General features: G+C 35.6%; 1 protein-coding gene across 1 annotated transcript in view; it reads right to left on the bottom strand.

Annotated features, from left to right (window-relative positions):
- Positions 1 to 421: 421 nt before the first annotated feature.
- ENPP3 (ectonucleotide pyrophosphatase/phosphodiesterase 3) overlaps positions 422 to 17,504 on the bottom strand; it is a 91,380-nt gene continuing 74,297 nt past the window's right edge. The window contains exons 21-25 of the mRNA XM_005907294.3: positions 15,403 to 15,538; positions 12,847 to 12,924; positions 12,084 to 12,216; positions 10,279 to 10,435; positions 422 to 3,812 (exon numbers count right to left, since the gene is read on the bottom strand). Of these exons, the coding sequence (XP_005907356.1) occupies positions 3,642 to 3,812; positions 10,279 to 10,435; positions 12,084 to 12,216; positions 12,847 to 12,924; positions 15,403 to 15,538 (675 nt within the window). The 3' untranslated portion in view covers positions 422 to 3,641. The remainder of the gene's footprint in view (positions 3,813 to 10,278; positions 10,436 to 12,083; positions 12,217 to 12,846; positions 12,925 to 15,402; positions 15,539 to 17,504) is intronic.

The following is a 17,504-nucleotide window of genomic DNA, read 5'->3' as shown; positions in this document are numbered from 1 at the left end:
ACTTCACATTCCAGGATGTCTGGCTCTAGGTGAGTGATCACACCATCGTGATTATCTGGGTCGTGAAAGCCAATAAATATAGGTTGAATAATGGCAGTTTTTAAAATCACCCTTTGGAACTGTCATAGTAAAAACTGAATCAAGGAAGAATAATTATTGGATACTAAAGACAGGTAAAAATTTAATGAGAAACAGGATACTTCTGGTTCTCAACTATCTCACCACAAATAACTCCCAATTTACAAAGAGTAAACACTCTCTTTGCAGAAGGAAAACCTAGTGATCACCAACGTAATCACAGGACCAAATTTGGCCTGAGCAGTAATGGCAAAGTTGAACATCTTGTGCTCCCAGAAATGAAGCACTGAGCACGCTATCACTGAGGTAAAAAAAGTGAAAGTCACTCAGTCGTGTCCAACTCTCTGTGACCCCATACAGTCCATGGAATTCTCCAGGCCAGAATACTAGAGTGGGTAGCCATTCCCTTTTCCAGGGGACTGTCCCAATCCAGGGATCGAACCCAGACCCAGGTCTCCCACATTGCAGGCAGATTCTTTACCTGCAGTTGAGCTACCAGGGAAGCCCACCACTGATGTAGCATTTGCCAAAAATACAAAACATTATGAGGAAATATAGACAAACCCAAATTGAGGAACAGCCTACAAAATAAATCAACTCTCCAAAATGTTAACATTACTTGGTAGGGGCTGAGGAAATGTTGTACCAAAGAGGAAAGAAAACTTAATGCAATACATGATTCTGTTTGGGGCCGGGGGGAGGGCATGGTCACAGAAAATAAAATACTTTAAAGGACATAACTGAAGATGAGAAAAAAACTAGATTTGATCTGGAAATTAAAAAATGATATTGTATCATCATTAAACTTCCTGACTGTGGTTGTACGAATGTCCTTGATCTTAGGAGATAAACCCTGAACTTTTGCTGCATAAATGGGCATGATACTCCAACATACTCTCAGAAAGATCAGGGGAAAAATTAAAGCTATCCATAAATATACATAGTGAGAATATTAACAATTAGTAAAGATGGGTGGAGGTTATACAGAGTTCTTTATGCTATTCTTACAACCTTTCTGTGTCTTTCAAATTCTTTCTAAATAAATATTTCCTTTAATGCAACTGTATTTTTTATATTTTTACAAACAAGTTCATTATAAAAACTAGACTACACACTGAAAGTTATAAATTAGCAATTGTAAATATCCTGTAATTCCATAAATTGTTAACTCATTGTCTTTCTGTCAGAATGATTTTACACATACATATATCTTTTTAATGAGATAATGATACCAAAAAAAGTACATTACACAATCTCTGTGCAAAAATATGTGATTTTGTTTCTCTTTGTGAAATTTTTATTTCTGTGTTGAGTACCCATTTAATCTGATACCGAAAACAATTTAGTTACTTTAAGAGAAATTCAGAAGTAATGAGGGCATCCAGAGTTTAAATGCAGTTCAGCACTAAACCATCCTTCACTTGTCTTGCCGCAAAGTGGGGTCTAAATTCCAGGTGGTCTTATCTGGTTTACAGGCCATGGTGGGGCAGGGGACCACTGATTGGAGGAATTCTGTGTATATACCGGGCATCAACATTTTTGACTGACACTTAGCTGGAAATAATTTCCATCTTTTTGTCTTGTCTTTCAGCCTCTCTATATTGTACATTTTAAATCCAACTCTTTATGTGGTGTTAATAAAAATCCAATGATCCTAAGCTAACATTTAACTTTTAGCTATAATTAATTCAGTTGAAATCATAATAGTAATAGTCTGACTTTTTGAAGCTCAGGCCACAAGATTTTTTTGTCACCAACAAAGCCTGTGTCCCCTGGATGAACTGGTGTATATATATCAGAAATGAGTCTGGAACATTGCCAGTCTGCAAATCTTAAAATCTGACCAATACTATTACTTACCAAATGAATACTGGGATCTCTTTGCTTAATAATCACATTTAACAGCAAAATTCTGTAAAGTAATTATCCTTCAATGAAAAACAAATAAAATTTTTAAAAATCACATTTTTAAAAATTAAAGAGATACATATGTATAAAGTAAGTTTTTTTTTTTTAATTTTTGGTAATGTCAAAGGGCACAAAATAAAAATTTTATCTCCATCTCTCAGTATTAATTTGTGCCACCCTGGCTTAAGACATAAATCAAGGGTTGACAAATTGCAGTCCATGGACCAACTCTAGCCCCTACCTGTTTTTGTAAATAAAGTTTTAGTGAAACACAGTTACTCCAGTTCCTTTTATGTATCATCTATGACCACTTCCTCAATGTATTAACAGAGTCAAATAGTTGCAACATTCTGTATGGCCTAAAAACTTTTATTATCCAGCTCTTAAAGAGATTGGCTTAGACGGTAAAGAATCTGCCTGCAATGCAGGAGACACAAGTTCAACCCCTGGGTTGGGGAGATCCCCTGGAGAAGGAAATGGCAACCCACTCCAGTATTCTTGCCTGAAGAATCCCACGGACAGAGGAGCCTGGTGGGCTATGGTCCATGGGATCGCAAAGAGTCGGACACAACCAAGAGACTAACACTTTCACTTAAAGAGAAGTTTTGCCAGTCCCTTAAAAATGATAGCATACTATACATTACTATTCTATCACTCTTTGCTCTTCATTTAACAATAGCCATACCGGCATCAATATATAGACCAACTTCTTTGTTTATAGCAGTGGAATCACATTCCACTGTTTGTTTAAATAAACTCCATAATTTGCTCATCTGGGCTTACCATTAGCTCACATGGTGCTAATGGTAAAATAAAGAACTTGCCTGTCAATGCAGGAAACATGAGATGCGAGTTCATTCCCTGGGTTGGGAAGATCCCCTGGAGTAGCAAATGGCAACCCATTCCAGTATTCATGCCTGGAGAATCCCATGGACAGAGGAGCCTGATGGGCTAGTCTATAGTGTCACAAACAGTCGGACACAACTGAAGCAACTTAGCATGCATGAACATAATTTGCTCAACAAGACTTTTAGGTTATTTTCTGGTCTTCGTATGGAGAAGGAAATGGTAAGCCACTCCAGTATATTTGCTTGGGAAATCTCATGGACATAGGAGCCAGGAGGGCTACTGTCCATGAGGTCACAAGAGTTGGACATGACTTAACAACTTAACCATCACTACCACTTGGTCTTCGTAAAAGATGATACTTTCATGCATTTGTGCAAAGTATATCTGTTGGCACCACTTTTACAAATGAAATTATTGAATGAAGGCAATGTGTATTTTTTTATTTTAATACATATTGCCTGATTGCTAAGTGTAAAAAGTTTTATAACAAAACTGATGTAGAATTGATTTCGTTCAAAAGTGAGACCTACTTCTCGTACTCTGCTTTCTATTTAGATAATGTTGGGAAGAAAAAGATAGCCAAGGATTATAAATGAGATAATAAGGAAGGAATAATGTAGCACAGTGTGTGCAAAGTGTGTAACTTTAAAACATTATATTTTTATAGAAATGAAAAAGAGACAGGAATAATTAAAATTACACAATACAGCTTTTAGTAGAGTTAAGGAAAATAGAACATTTTGTTTTATGGTCTTCAACGGGAAAAAAATCATTCACAATTTGCCCAAGTTGTTTTATATATTAAGTTAAATAACAGTTTCAAATACGGGCAAATATGTCTTCAGTTGCAAAATTTCAGAGACAGGCTGTGCTTTTTCCTGATAAAAGTCAAGTCCAGTAAGAAGTTCCACATCACGCACGCGGGCGGTATGTACATTGAATCTTTCTTCAACCCAAAGAGATTCTGATTTATTTTCCTGAAACAGAAAAGCAAAAGATTATTTCCCCTGGAGCATGGATTTTCATTAACAGGAAATTCTTTTTTTTTAGAAAATTCTTTTATTACTTAGAAGTTGTCCCTTTTTCCTGTGGTTTTTTTGTTTGCTTGTTTTTTTTTCTGAGGTATATTGACATACAACATTATATTAGCTTAAAATGTCCAACTCATTGATTCGATATTTGTTCTTATGGTTTTTATTGCCTTAAATCTTAATTTGATAGAGCTAAATTTTGGTGTACGTTAACATAAAAAGAAAAATGAAAGTACAAACTATACAATAGCAAATACAGACTGCCATAAAGTAGAACCACTTTTATATTTACTTCAGATATAACTTTTTTAAAGAAATGAAACATTAAAGATGAAGTCAAGTCTTACTCAGAGGAAATCATTGTCATGAGTCAATGTGAATCCAGTCTGTGTTTTTTTAACTTTTACTGAACATCAATATAAAATATATAGCATTGATTTATGTTTTCAAACTTATATAAATGATATAAATGAGATTCTATATTTTTTCATTCAATTTTATGTTTGTAATCTATTCATAGTGAAATATCTAAATCTAGTTAAATCATCTATTTTTAGCTGTGGTTTGCGGCAGCTCAGTTAATATTTTCATTGACATATTGATAGTATTTTTGGCATTATAAATAATAGTGTCATGAATAAATTGGCACATGTCTTCTATGTTTAAGAACATGAGTTTCTAGGATATATAAATGAAATTGCTGGGTCATAGAGTATATGCAACTTTAATTTTACTAAATAGTAAACCTAGCACTCTTCAAAGAGTTGGATACGACTGAGCGACTAAACTGAACTGAACTGAACACTCCTCAAAGTGCATATAACAATTTACACTTCCACTGACAGGGGAGGATAATCCCCATTTCTCCATATCCTTGCCAAACCATGTTGCAAAATAGTGCTTTATCCATATTTAAAGCTTATTACTCTGAGTATTATTGAGTGTCTTTTCAGATATTTCTTGGCCATTTGACTTTCAGTAGGTTTTTAACTAAATATGAAAAATAGCATATTGAAAAAATTATAAATAGCATAGTAAAAAAATTTTACCATAAATACTGTACATATATATATATATATATATACGGTTAGTTCAATAATTTGGAGCCATGGATTGCTATGAAATGCCTTATTCTTTATTTTTGACTTTTCTGACAGTTATATGAAGTTGCTAAATTTCTAGCTATTTTTTAAAGTAAGAAAGTTTACAAGTTCGCTAATTAGATGAGTTTGCATGGATAACTTTCAATTAACTTTAGCATACTTGTTCACTTGTTTTTTAAATATGCAAGTTTAAAATAGGCAGCTACTATTTGAGCCAGAGGAAGTATAAGAGGAAATCACTGTTTCAAACCTCTAAAGTATTTTTCCAGGTAAGATTCATGAGATGAGTTATTGTTTGTTAAATAAATATGTGATGTGCTAATTTTAACTTATATTTCTAATGGGAATCAAATTCAGTCTTTTCTTCCTGCCTTCACTCTTTAGGGCTTCCCCCATAGCTCAATTTGTAAAGAATCTGCCTGCAATGCAGGAGACCCTGGTTCGATTCCTAGATCAAGAAGATCCCCTGGAGAAGCGAAAGGCTACCCAGTCCAGTATTCTGGCCTGGAGAATTCCATGGACTGTATAATCCATGGGGTGGCAAAGAGTCGGACATGACTGAACGAATTTCATTTCACTTTCTCACATTTTAGCAACATTGAATGGTTTTGATCACTTTTCCCATAAAGTTTTCTCCCATTTGGCTTTTATTGTTCTATTTTCTCCTGGCTTATTTGGTATCCATCTAACTGAATGTTTAGTGAACACCTGACAATCTTTTGTAAAACTGCAAAGAAATGATCTTAAAGAACAACATAATTATACCTAGGCAGGGGTAATACTCAAGCTATTTCATATCAGATAGTTCACCAGCACCAACCAATCTGAACAGAATTCAGCTATAGACAACTGCTCTAGCTGTACCAATGCATCCCAAAGGAATAGAAGCCTTGTGTATATTGAGTTTCTATGAACCATATTTAAATATATGCTTTTGATCACCTATTACATAAATAGAACTATTGTATACACCCCAAATAAAACTTAATTTGTAAGTTTTTGAGGTAATATCAGTTTCAGTGTTTTTCTCCCCTAACTGCTTCCTTATTCACTTATAGTCTGGTCATTGTTGGCATCACACTAATGAAACCATCTAGATGAGGATGACCTAATTTAGTGGAATTTTTGTAGCCCTTTCGCTTAGCTGTTCTGAAAGTTCCTTCTTTATCTTTCATAGCTCGCTCCCTTATTCAATGACGCCTTCTGTTTCCTCAGCTTACTTCAGTTGTTTGCCCTCCTGGAAGAACAGACATCTGATCTTTGGGCCTCCTCTCTCTACTTTCTTCTATTTGGCAATTTCCTTTCACTCCTGTGATTTAATACAAAATCTATCTCTATAATTCTGATCTCCTCTAAGTTCCATACCTGTATTGTCTTATCCCCAATTCTATTTACAGTACAATTGTATACCCCCGATTACATTTCCAGGCTTCCCTGGTAGCTCAGATGGTAAAAAATCTGCCTACAATGCAGGAGACCTTGGTTCGATCCCTGGGTCGGGAAGATCCCTGAGAGAAGGGAATGGCAACCCACTCCAGTATTTGGCCTGGAGAAGTCCATGGACAGAGAAGCCTGGCAGGCTACAGTCCACAGGATTGCGAAGAGCTGGACACGCGTGAACTACTAAGCACACACACAATTACATTTCCGACATATACTAAGTTAAAACACAGATAGTCACGTGGACTTACAGCAACATTCTCATTTATCTGACAGGAATTTAATAATACAAAGTTAAGGGGAAAAAGAAAAAGAAGAAAGAGGGAAGAAATGACGGAAAAACAAAGGAAGAAAGGAAATAAGAATCAAGTTCTCTACATCAAGTGTGAGGTGGAATTGTGACTCTGCCATTTCTACAAATGGTGTCAGTTGCCTCAAACCTCTTGCAGTGTGAGTACCTCCACAGACTCAGTGATTAGAATACTTAAAAATGCAGAGTTTTCATATAGTATGACCCTTAAAGCAAGCTAACTATTTCACAATTGCACAATTAAAGCACAATTACTTGTTCTAATACTAGTGGAAGTGTTGGCGAGTTCTACATCACTCAAACAGTAAAGAATCTGTCTGCAATTCAGGAGATCCAGGTTCTATCCCTGGGTCAAGCAGATCCTCTGGAGAAGAGAATGGCCACCCACTCCAGTATTCTTGCCTGGAGAATTCCATGGACAGGTGAGCCTGATGGGCAACAGTCTATGGGGTTACAAACAGTCAGACATAACTGAGTGACTAACACTTTAACTTTCTTTCCAAGGCATAACTTGTGTAGGTACTCTACTTTCTTGGTGATTTGATTCTATGTGATTTTATCTGTATACAAGATTTCACTTTATATTGACTTTACAATGTAAGTCCTTCATGAAATGTGATTTATTTATAATGACCCCCATTTGCTTACTGTTTATTGAGAATTTTTAGGAGTCTATATGAAATATTTAATTTTCACAACAACTTCATTAGGGGGTGAATTGTTTCATACATTTGAGGAAAGTGACACTCAGCTGTTTCCCCAAAGAGGCCAAATCAGTAAATGAACTCAGATATTCAACTCCAAAACCCAGGCATTGGCATTCTATTCTCTACTGTAGCCTCTTAGGTATTCAACTAGTTTCTCGATTGAAGGACCACAAACAACAAATTTATCCCTCACGAAACAACTGATCATTTTCTGTATTTCTTGGCCAGTCACACCTAAATTTTCAGTTACCTGACTTTATCGTCCTGTCTCTTCCCTCCTTCATATCAAATTGACAGTCACATATATCAATGTCACAGCCTCTCTTATAATCATAGCTTGTTTCATATTCATCATATTACGTCTCATAGTTCTGTTTATCCAACCTCATGCCCTGATTACTATCCTGTCAATTCTTTAAAATCTTGGAATATGTCCCGCTTAATGGTCTTCATGTCTTAGTCAATAGAAATGATGCCTTATTAATTTTGAGACCGTCTCCCCTGTCGATGCACAGGAAAAGCTTTGTACCATTTGTGCTTCACCTTGAAGTGTAGGTGGAATTTTTAGCAGATAGCAAAGAAAGGCATTCTAGAAGAGAGAAGCTCATGAGCAAGGACATGGAGGTAGGGAAACCTAAGCGCTGGTCAAGTAATTTCAAGAACTTCAGTTGGCCTGGAACTTGGGTCTGCAAAGTCAACTGAGGGTAAATTGTGAAAAGCCTTACGTACAGGCTGAGGGATTTTTGCTGTTTTTGTACAGTACTTTTATTCAGGGTAGATAGATAAGCAAAGTTTGTGGATGAGAAAATACTCGTAATGAAAAGCTAAATTTTAAGATGAGGAACTTGGTCGTAGTATACAGAGGTAAAGGTGAAAAGGACAGGACACAATGAAACTACTTAAAATTCATTTTCAAAAGGTCCTAAGAGAAGGTAATAAGGGCCTAAATCAGGGATAGCAAATAATTTCTTCTTTGCACACCCATTATGAGTGGCTACCTGGAACCTCTATGATAAAGAACTATTTATTCCTGATTGAGTGGAAAAGAGTATCACACCAAGAGTATCAGTCACCAAAGTCTGCCCCTAGAAGAGGAAGTGCATAATAGCAGCTTCCCCTTGTCTCAACTAAATAAACTTCTGACAAGACAAATAGGAAGAGTTTCAACTATACAACATCTCCTGATAGCTTCTTGTTTGGAAACTCTTCATGGTTCTAGGACTGTGAGTGATCCATTGCTTAGCCTCTGACCTTTGCCCTCCATTTCTAGTCAGTGAAAGCAACCATCAAACACTCAAGTTCAAATCCTATCTTCAAGACTCAACTAGAATGTTGCTTTCCTTACCAGAAAGTATTTCTCCTTTGAGATCCTACAACAATTTTACCTGTCCCTCTTTGTGCCATTTACTTTTCTTTTCTCTGTTTGACTAGGCTTCTCAGTGCTAGACTATGAGCCTTTTTTTTTTTTTTTGCTATAATTCATGTCTGATTTATTTGTGTATTACCCAGAGTTCACAGCATGGTGAGGGCAGTTACGTGTTCAATACCTGAAAGAATAGAGAGGAATCTCAACCTGGCCTAGAATTTAAGCTTTAATCCATCCGTAATAGCCCATGGGATTTTCCATGTGAACGCCCATTTCTACAAATCAGATGTGCCTACTCTTAATTATCCTACCTACCTGCCAAAATAGTTCTCATTCCTAACTTCCCTTTTTTCTAATTGTCTACATTTAAAATCTCTAATTCAGCTTTGACTCTCCATTTTCCTTTGGCTCTTGCATCCAGGCAGTTACCAAGTCCCTCCCTTCATTATCTCCATGGAAAAGTCTTTCTAATCTTTTCACTCTGTTCAAATGATGCCCATCTTTTAGGGCCTTACTTCCATCTCAGTTTATGTAACCATTATGGATTATTCCAGCTAGATGTGTTTCAAATTTGAAACATATGACAGTATTTGGCAATGAATCCTAACTTTGTAGTGTCTCTTACTTTCTAATTTTTAAAATAATTCTTATATGATCAAGTAACCCATTAGTGTGTCTGCATCTCATTTACATATATAATTTACATATCAAAGTTATATATGAACTCCTTGAGGGCAGAGACAATATATTCCTCCCTGGTGCATTCTAAAACGTATCTGTCATGATACTGTGCAGTTACAAGGTATTCAATATATTTGTTGAATGACTTCAGTAAAGACCAATTACCAGGATGGATATTTTTTCTATGAAGAACATATATGAAGTCAAAGTAAATATTTACATGTAATTTGCCTTGATCCACAAGATTTTGAAGTGGCCTAATACATGATATTAAACAAGGAATGTCATTTGAACCAACTTATTTTGTAAATATATGTATATATTTAGGAAAAAGTATATATATACATAATATATATATATATTTTTGGACCTCACGTTTCAAGTTGATGGGATTTTTATATTTACATAGTCACTTGAGAAGCATTAATTTCGTGCCAACATTGGGACAGAACCTTAAGGTGTGCATTCAGAATAAAAGATTAATAAGCTACAACCCTTCCCTTATTAGTGAATGTGAGTAAAATATATCTAAACAAAATATATATGACAAGCATAGATAAACACATGTTCATGTAAGCATATGAATGTTTACATTAATATTTAAATATTCATGTTTAAATTAATGTTAATTACATAGAGATCAGTAGTCTAAGGGAAAGTTCAAAAATGAGGTCACATTTAGTACAACTCTAACCTAGGAAACACCTAAAATATGTACTGTAGTCAGAACCACTTTCTGAAAGGCCAGGTGAGCTCTGATGAATCATTTTCTCTGGGCCCAGGGCCTCTCTGGGGGCATACTCACGGGACAACTTTCCACATTGGTAGGTCGGTGAGGGATGACAAAGGGTAAGACGTCCAACCACCCAGTGCAGGCATCAGGGGTTTGGCTCTGGTTTTTACAACTAGTCAACACCACGAAGTAGTGCGTTGGGATGGGAACACTGGTGTTGACTGCATAGCTAAAAGCATAATTGAAAACATTTGATGTTATTATACTTTTGCTTCTGAAGATTATCGTCTATATATATATATTTTTTTTTTTAAAGAAACACCAAGGTAAAATTATAGCTAAAGAAAGTAAATAAATAGAAAATATAAAATCTTATCACACATTTTTAAGCCTTATTGAGCCAGAATCAAGATTTACAGAAGTCCAAGCTTGGTCATTCTATCATGGAAAATATTAGAACACAAAGAAAAGCAAGAGCATGATATTCTGCCTCCTAGTTTTGTTGACTTTATACTTTCTAGTGACATTTCCTAATACAGCAGGGGCTGGGAATGAAGGATCTGGGATTCCAAGACTAGCTGCACACTTCTACTAGACATTGGATGTGTACTAATCCTCTAATATTCTATGACTTTCTAAGTTTACTCAACTTTAACACGGAGGTGATCCTGTGGTACCATTTTCACAGCATAGACAGGGATAAATTCATACAGCTGATCTGACAGTCCTTTAGTCTCAGATAATAAATATAAAAGTGCCTTTAAAAGTTTCAAGTGCAAAATAAAGGTAAGCTATTAGTGTGAGTCCACTAAAAGGAAAATGAACTGGTATAAGTACGGTATAACTGGTATAACTATGTTACTGTGATTTAGAATCAGAGCTAGACTGCCTGGGTTCTGGCTTCACTACTTAGCTGTGGAACTTACACAAGTTTCTTAACCTCTCTGTGCTTCAGTTTCTTTTTCTAAATGGGAGCTAATGGGATCTAACATGAGGATCTTTCTCAGATTAAATAAAGTATCTGTAAATGCTTAGAAGCATACCTAGCATGGAGTAAAGTGCTATCAAAGCATTTGCTAGAATTATTAAATGGAGAAAGACAGGATCAATAAACACTGACATAAGGACAAGGCAAACAAAATTTAAAAGGTGACAAGCTTAATTAGTGGTCATAAATGTTATCTTATCAGAAGGTATAAGTAGAGATCATTGCTTTACATAGTCTAGGCTTAGACATTACCATAGCTTAGTACAGTCTATTTTGATAATAGAAAAATCATGGATGACACTTCAACTCCTGTTCCTGTGTCCTGGATTCAGGAGTAATTCCTAGCAATCTATATGACCAGGTTTAGTACAGAAATATACAGCTTAGTTTACAAAGATACTTGTAAATATAAAGTTTATAAAGATAAACAGGACTAGTTTTCTACAGGACACCCATAATCTCTCCTGTGAGATACTTTCATGAATCATCCACTATTTGAACTATTGGGCAATATTTTGAATAGTCACTTCTTGATTGTTTTTATTTATTGCTGAACTGGTTCTCTACTTTCTGATAGCACAGTGAGCATTCCCTACTTCCTTAGCTGCGACAAAACTGTTTTCCTTTCTCATTAGTTTAGAAATTTTCCAAATAAAAAATTTGATAAACCTTTCCTGGACATTTTTTTCTTTGCCTGTTGGTTTAAGTCTTTACCTTAAAAAAATTTTGTGAAGTCTTTTGATAGACTAGTTGAAAATAGTCAATAATTATATCTCTACATAAATATGTTATATAATAGAATACTGAGTTTTAATTTAAAATATTTAGGTTTCCCCTTATGATACCCTATTGCTAAATCAAAATGTCCATTTGGTTTCAAATTACTTACTCTGCAATTTCATCTGGAGCATCAAAATGGCCATCATAATCATAATCAAATACTGGTCCACTAACCACATTGACTCCATTTCTTTCCATGGCATATTTTACAAGGAGAACACTATGGAAGTAATCCCACATGGCTAAAAATAAAGGAATAAAGTGCTTAAAGTATCTACCTTTATTGAACACGGAAATATTTTCTGTTATAAACAGGTACATTTAAATAGCATCCAATTCTACTTCAATACTTGTCAGTGGTCATTGAGGAGTTCTGCAAACAGTCTAAGCAGAAAAACTAAACAGCCACATCCATGGTAGGTTTTGTTGTTGATACAGTTGCAGTCTTGAAATTATAGTTAAATATGTCTCCAAAGGACTTCCTAGGGCTGAATTGCTTTGGAGACAGTATTAAACAATAGTCAGAACATATATACTGCTTTTTTAATTATGACTCGGGATGAACACATTTCATTTACTTATGGTGAGTATTAGAAAAATTTTATTTTGTATAGAAATAATACATTTGCATTATTACATACAATTGTATATATATAAATACAAATGTGTACAATTTTGTAAAGTTTTATTTTGTAATTATCTCCTTTAATTAATTCTTTTGTGAAAAGAATTTAAGTTACATATCCTTCCTGTTTCTATATTTAAAACATAAGAACAAAATGACTAATAACAGAAACAAATTTCAGTTAAGGATGTGTCTAGTTCATAAGTTCAAAGAGTCACTAAAATTAATAATCTAAGTATATACTTACTTTTGAATGCTTCATACATAGGGACCAAATTACTTGTAATTAAAGCATCATATTGACTATTGGAAGTTCTATTATTTGCTGCAAAACAAATAAATCTTATTAACTCCAGTTACAAAAGAAAATATAGCATTCTATGTAATAGGCCTATTATTATTACATATTAATGTAACTTTATTAACACACAAAACACAGCGTCACAAAGCACTCTCTGGTAGACGTCATTCATAATTCAAGCAGTCTTATGCATCTGATACCTTGCAGACAGTTGGTGACCCTCAAGAAGATATGTCCATGTCCTATCGTCCCATCACCTCAGAAGGTGATAGGTAGGAAAATAGTGTCTTCACAAATGTAATTAAATTAAGCCTTCAAGATAAGATTATACTGAATTTACAAAGAAAGTGAACATTTTAGTTGCTCACTTGTGCCCAACTCTTTGGGACCCACGGATTGTAGCCCACCAGGCTCCTCTGTCCATGGAATTCCCCAGGCAAGAGTACTGGAGTAGATTGCATTTCCTTCTCCAGGGGATCTTCCCGACCCAAGGATTGAACCCTGGTCTGCTGCCTTGCAGCCAGATTCTTTACCAGCTGAGCCACCAGAGAAGCTCTTTAGTGACTGGTATCCTTATAAAGAAAAGGAGGGTTGAAAAGAGGAGAGATTTGGAGGAGAAGGCCATGTGAAGATGGAGGCAGAGACTGACTGATTTAGCTCCAAGCCAAGTAACACCTGGAGCCCCCAGACGCTGGAAGACCTAAAGAAGGATCCTCCCCTAGATTCTCTCCCGGGAAGAGAATGTGGCCCTGTTGACACCCTGATTTCAGACTTCTGGCCTCTAGAACTTTGAGAGAATAAATAAAGCTCTGTTGCTTTAAGCCATTGAGTCTGTGGATAATTTGTTACACCAGTTTCTAAAGCAAATATAATACTGATAGGAAAGCATCATTATTGAATATACATAAGATAATAATGCTGTGATAAATAACTATTCCAAAATAAAATTTTCTTAAGAAAGAGAGTTTTAACTCAAGGAAGACTGCTCACAGCACCACAAATGATTGGCTTTGAAGACTCATGGACATGACGTCTAGCAGAGTGTGTGCTGGGTGTGTGTACTCTGGACCCAGACTCCTGGGGTTGGAATCCCAGCTCTGCTGCCCACAGCTGATCCACTTGGGCAATATGCTATGTCCCTCTGTGCTTCATTTGTCTCATAGCATCTCTCACTGAAATATTGAGAGGATTTAAATTCCTGCAAGCCTATGAGTGTTTCTTATAACACTATTTACATTTAAACTGCACTTGGCTACCTTAACTAATACTCTATTGAAAGGCCAATGTATGGGCACCGAAAGGCAAAGAGAAGCAAGAGATTTTGGCTTTTTTCTTTAAGATTTCACATGCTGTTCACAGTCCTCAGATCCTCTATGACTTTTCTACTTTTTAAATTAAACTCTGAAAGTTGGAAAGTCAATAAACATTATCTTCTTTTCAGAGAAAATTAAGAATTTGCCCAGAATGGAACTGCTAACAGAATTTGTAATGGAAAATTAGAAGGGAGTTTCATTCTAGCCTTAATATTTTTTGAGACAAGCTGTTTAGCTTTTCATTTCATTTCCTTATCAAGGCAAACATTTATAAATCAACCAGTATCTTAAGGCTTAACAGACACTATTTTAAGGCTGAATTTAAAAATTTGTGTTGATCAAATGTTGCAACTATTTAAGATTTGTCCTAGGGTTTACATACATTTGATGAAGCTCTAATTGTCTCTAGAGATTGTAGTAAGATACATCAGTTTATTATCCTAATTCTGCTAGGAATTTTACATCAATGTGATACTTGCTTTCATTGAGCCTTTTCTCCTCCACTGTAAGCTTCAGAATCTCTGAATTATAAATCTCTAAAGTAACCTCTTTGGTTATGGCTTCCAGAAAACCGAAGCCAAATATCTGGAGAAAACCCTTTCCCAGAAGTTAAAATTGTTGAAAATTTCTTGAGTAAATTAAGGAAATGACAACCCTTGCTGAACAGAGAAGAGACTTGAGTTTTATAAAAATCACACTAGCTTTTGCATGTTCCCAAGAGAAAAGCTTTCTGAAAAAATATTTCAAGTTCATTCAGCTGCTTAATCCACAGTTTAAAGCTGTTGGGTATACAGCATGAGCAAAAGGCCCAAATTCCAGGCTAATTTGTCTTCATACGCACAGCTGCATTCTCCATGCAAGCCTTAGCTTGGCCAGTCATCAGGAGAAAAAATTGTTTTTATAGATGCTTGTGTCCTTCTCCAAAGAGACTTCAGTTTTAAAATTAAACTTAAACCTGCCGAACTCTCTGAACATCTGGGCCAGATCAGAGCTGATGTGTGGTTCCCATTGCAAAATTTATTAGTTTTTATTATAGCTCCAGGCTGGCCCACAACCACTGGAAGCCTCTTGGGCAGCTAGTTTAGCCCAAGCAGGTAGTTTTGGTGGGGAGCATATGTTTAAGGCACATGCCCACATCCAGCTGATGAGGGCTTTCTAAGCTGCTGCTCTAAAAAAGAGTTATACAAACCAGGAGGATAGAGGAAGCCGTGGGTGATATTCTTGTCTGCTAAAGAGAAGGAACAATTCTGGCTCTCAGAAGGAGCCACCCTGACATCAGCCCGCAGACAGTCTGGGACAGTGGGAGGAAGAGGCGATGTGTCTCCCTGTTGAAAGAGAGAAGAGAAGAAAAAAAATGACGCCCACGTGTGGCTCACCCATCCCCTTATATGGTTTGTAACTTCCCTAGAATGTTTTTCATTTAACCTTTTCCTATTTTCTTAGTGAATCAGGTCTACGCAAGCGATGGAAATGGATGTCTTCAGCAATGTTTTCTTCTGTGGTTCCCTTCTGGTTAGGGACACAGGGAGGGCAAATCAAATACACTTTGGAAAGGATTATTTGCAGAATAAAACCTGAACTGAGTACAGAGAAGTAATGAGAGCTACTGCTAAAAATCCAAATCCTTTTTGGGATCTAACTTTTAGGTGGTAATTTATATTGTGCTTGCAATTAAAAATTTAAAATAAATATAAACAATTTATTTTAAAAATATAGATAGAATTAAGAATAGTATTCTTCAATTGAACAAGAACTTCTAGTTAACCTAAGATTAACTTAAAGAAGCTATAGTTGTATGAATTTACTTAATTGGGAACTTTAATAAATTTGTAGCTATGCTTTATTGATTATGAAATATAAGAATTTTTTTTAATTTTCTTTGCAACTTTATTTAGAGAATAACACAATAATTTATTTACTAGCAGGTATCCTCTAAATGTGCCACCTAAGTACTTAAGGTGATATAGTATTATATAGTCATATTTTTATTAGCAAAAAATTATGAGTATATAAACATTTTGCTATTCATTTAAATTTTTCAGAGATTTTGATTCATAAACTCTCTATTGCCCACTGCATACTTATTTCTTAAAAAATTATTTTGCAATTTATAAAAGAGAAGATTAAATTAAATTAGAATGCTCTTCCTCTATTCACTATATTGTGTTAAAAGCAAAAATTAGCTATGGTGTCTAACAAGGGGGTTGCAAGAGGTGGACACAACTCAGTGACTAAATCACGACTACCTCTAAAACATATGTGGTGATTATTTTATAATATAGGCATATATCAAATCATCACATTGTACACATTGTAAACTTACACAATGTTATATGTCAATTATATCTCAATAAAGTTGGGGGAAAATAAATAAAATGCACAAGATCAGTTAACAAAGGAAAAGACAAGTTACACTGTGTGCTATCCCCAAGATGAGATATAGAGCAGATAGGAGATGATGAGGGGAAGGACAGGTGGAGAACATACTGCAGTACGCCAGTTGGAAAAAACCATACAGAAGCTGAGTAATTTCTCAACTCGATTGTACACAAACATTTATCTTTGCTTCCTTCTGAAATCCTACTAAAAGAACAGTAATGATAAAGACACATAAGAGGTGATAAAATTTTTTCAGAAACAGGAAGTTAAAGAAACATATTTGTTTACTACTGTAACCTTGACTTGGTAAACCAGTGAACATTGACAACCAAGAGCCTGTGGTTGGGGAAAGCCCAAAGAAGCTGATTCTTACTGTAGAACACCAGAAGCGCAGAGCTTGGGAGTCTCCTAACGACAGGGGATGTGTGTAAATTTGGAAAGAAGAGGATAGATTGAAAGTCTGTAAAAGAGGCCAGACAGAATGTTTGCTCACTGGAGAGGTTGAACCAGAAGGACAACCAGGCCAAAGCACACCTACACAGCAATGGAATTAAATTTAAAAATCTATGTACTGAACGGTAAGATTCCCTCCAGTCTCATCATCCCTGTATATGTTGATTCAGATTAGAAGTGTCCTTTCTTTGGAAAACAAACCAGCCTGAAAATAAAATTAGATACAATTGAGAGTCTCCAACAAGATGTCTGGTCCTCCTAATTAATCTATAATGAAGCCTATCAGCTGGCAAGCCCCAGCCCTGTAGCTTGGTGTCTCACCGTTAAAATGTGAGCTGACAGCCAAGGACAATCAGATATATTCAATGGGGTTGGGAAGAGAAACCAAGAAGAAAAACAGACAATGCAGAGAGTAGAAGAAAACTCTCTTCTTAGATAGATGAGTGTATATATGTTATC

Source organism: Bos mutus, chromosome 9 (assembly GCF_027580195.1).
Source record: "Bos mutus isolate GX-2022 chromosome 9, NWIPB_WYAK_1.1, whole genome shotgun sequence".
NCBI classification, from domain to species: domain Eukaryota; kingdom Metazoa; phylum Chordata; class Mammalia; order Artiodactyla; family Bovidae; genus Bos; species Bos mutus.
The sequence above is the reverse complement of the archived record's forward strand: the minus strand, read 5'-3'. Positions and strand labels throughout refer to the sequence as shown.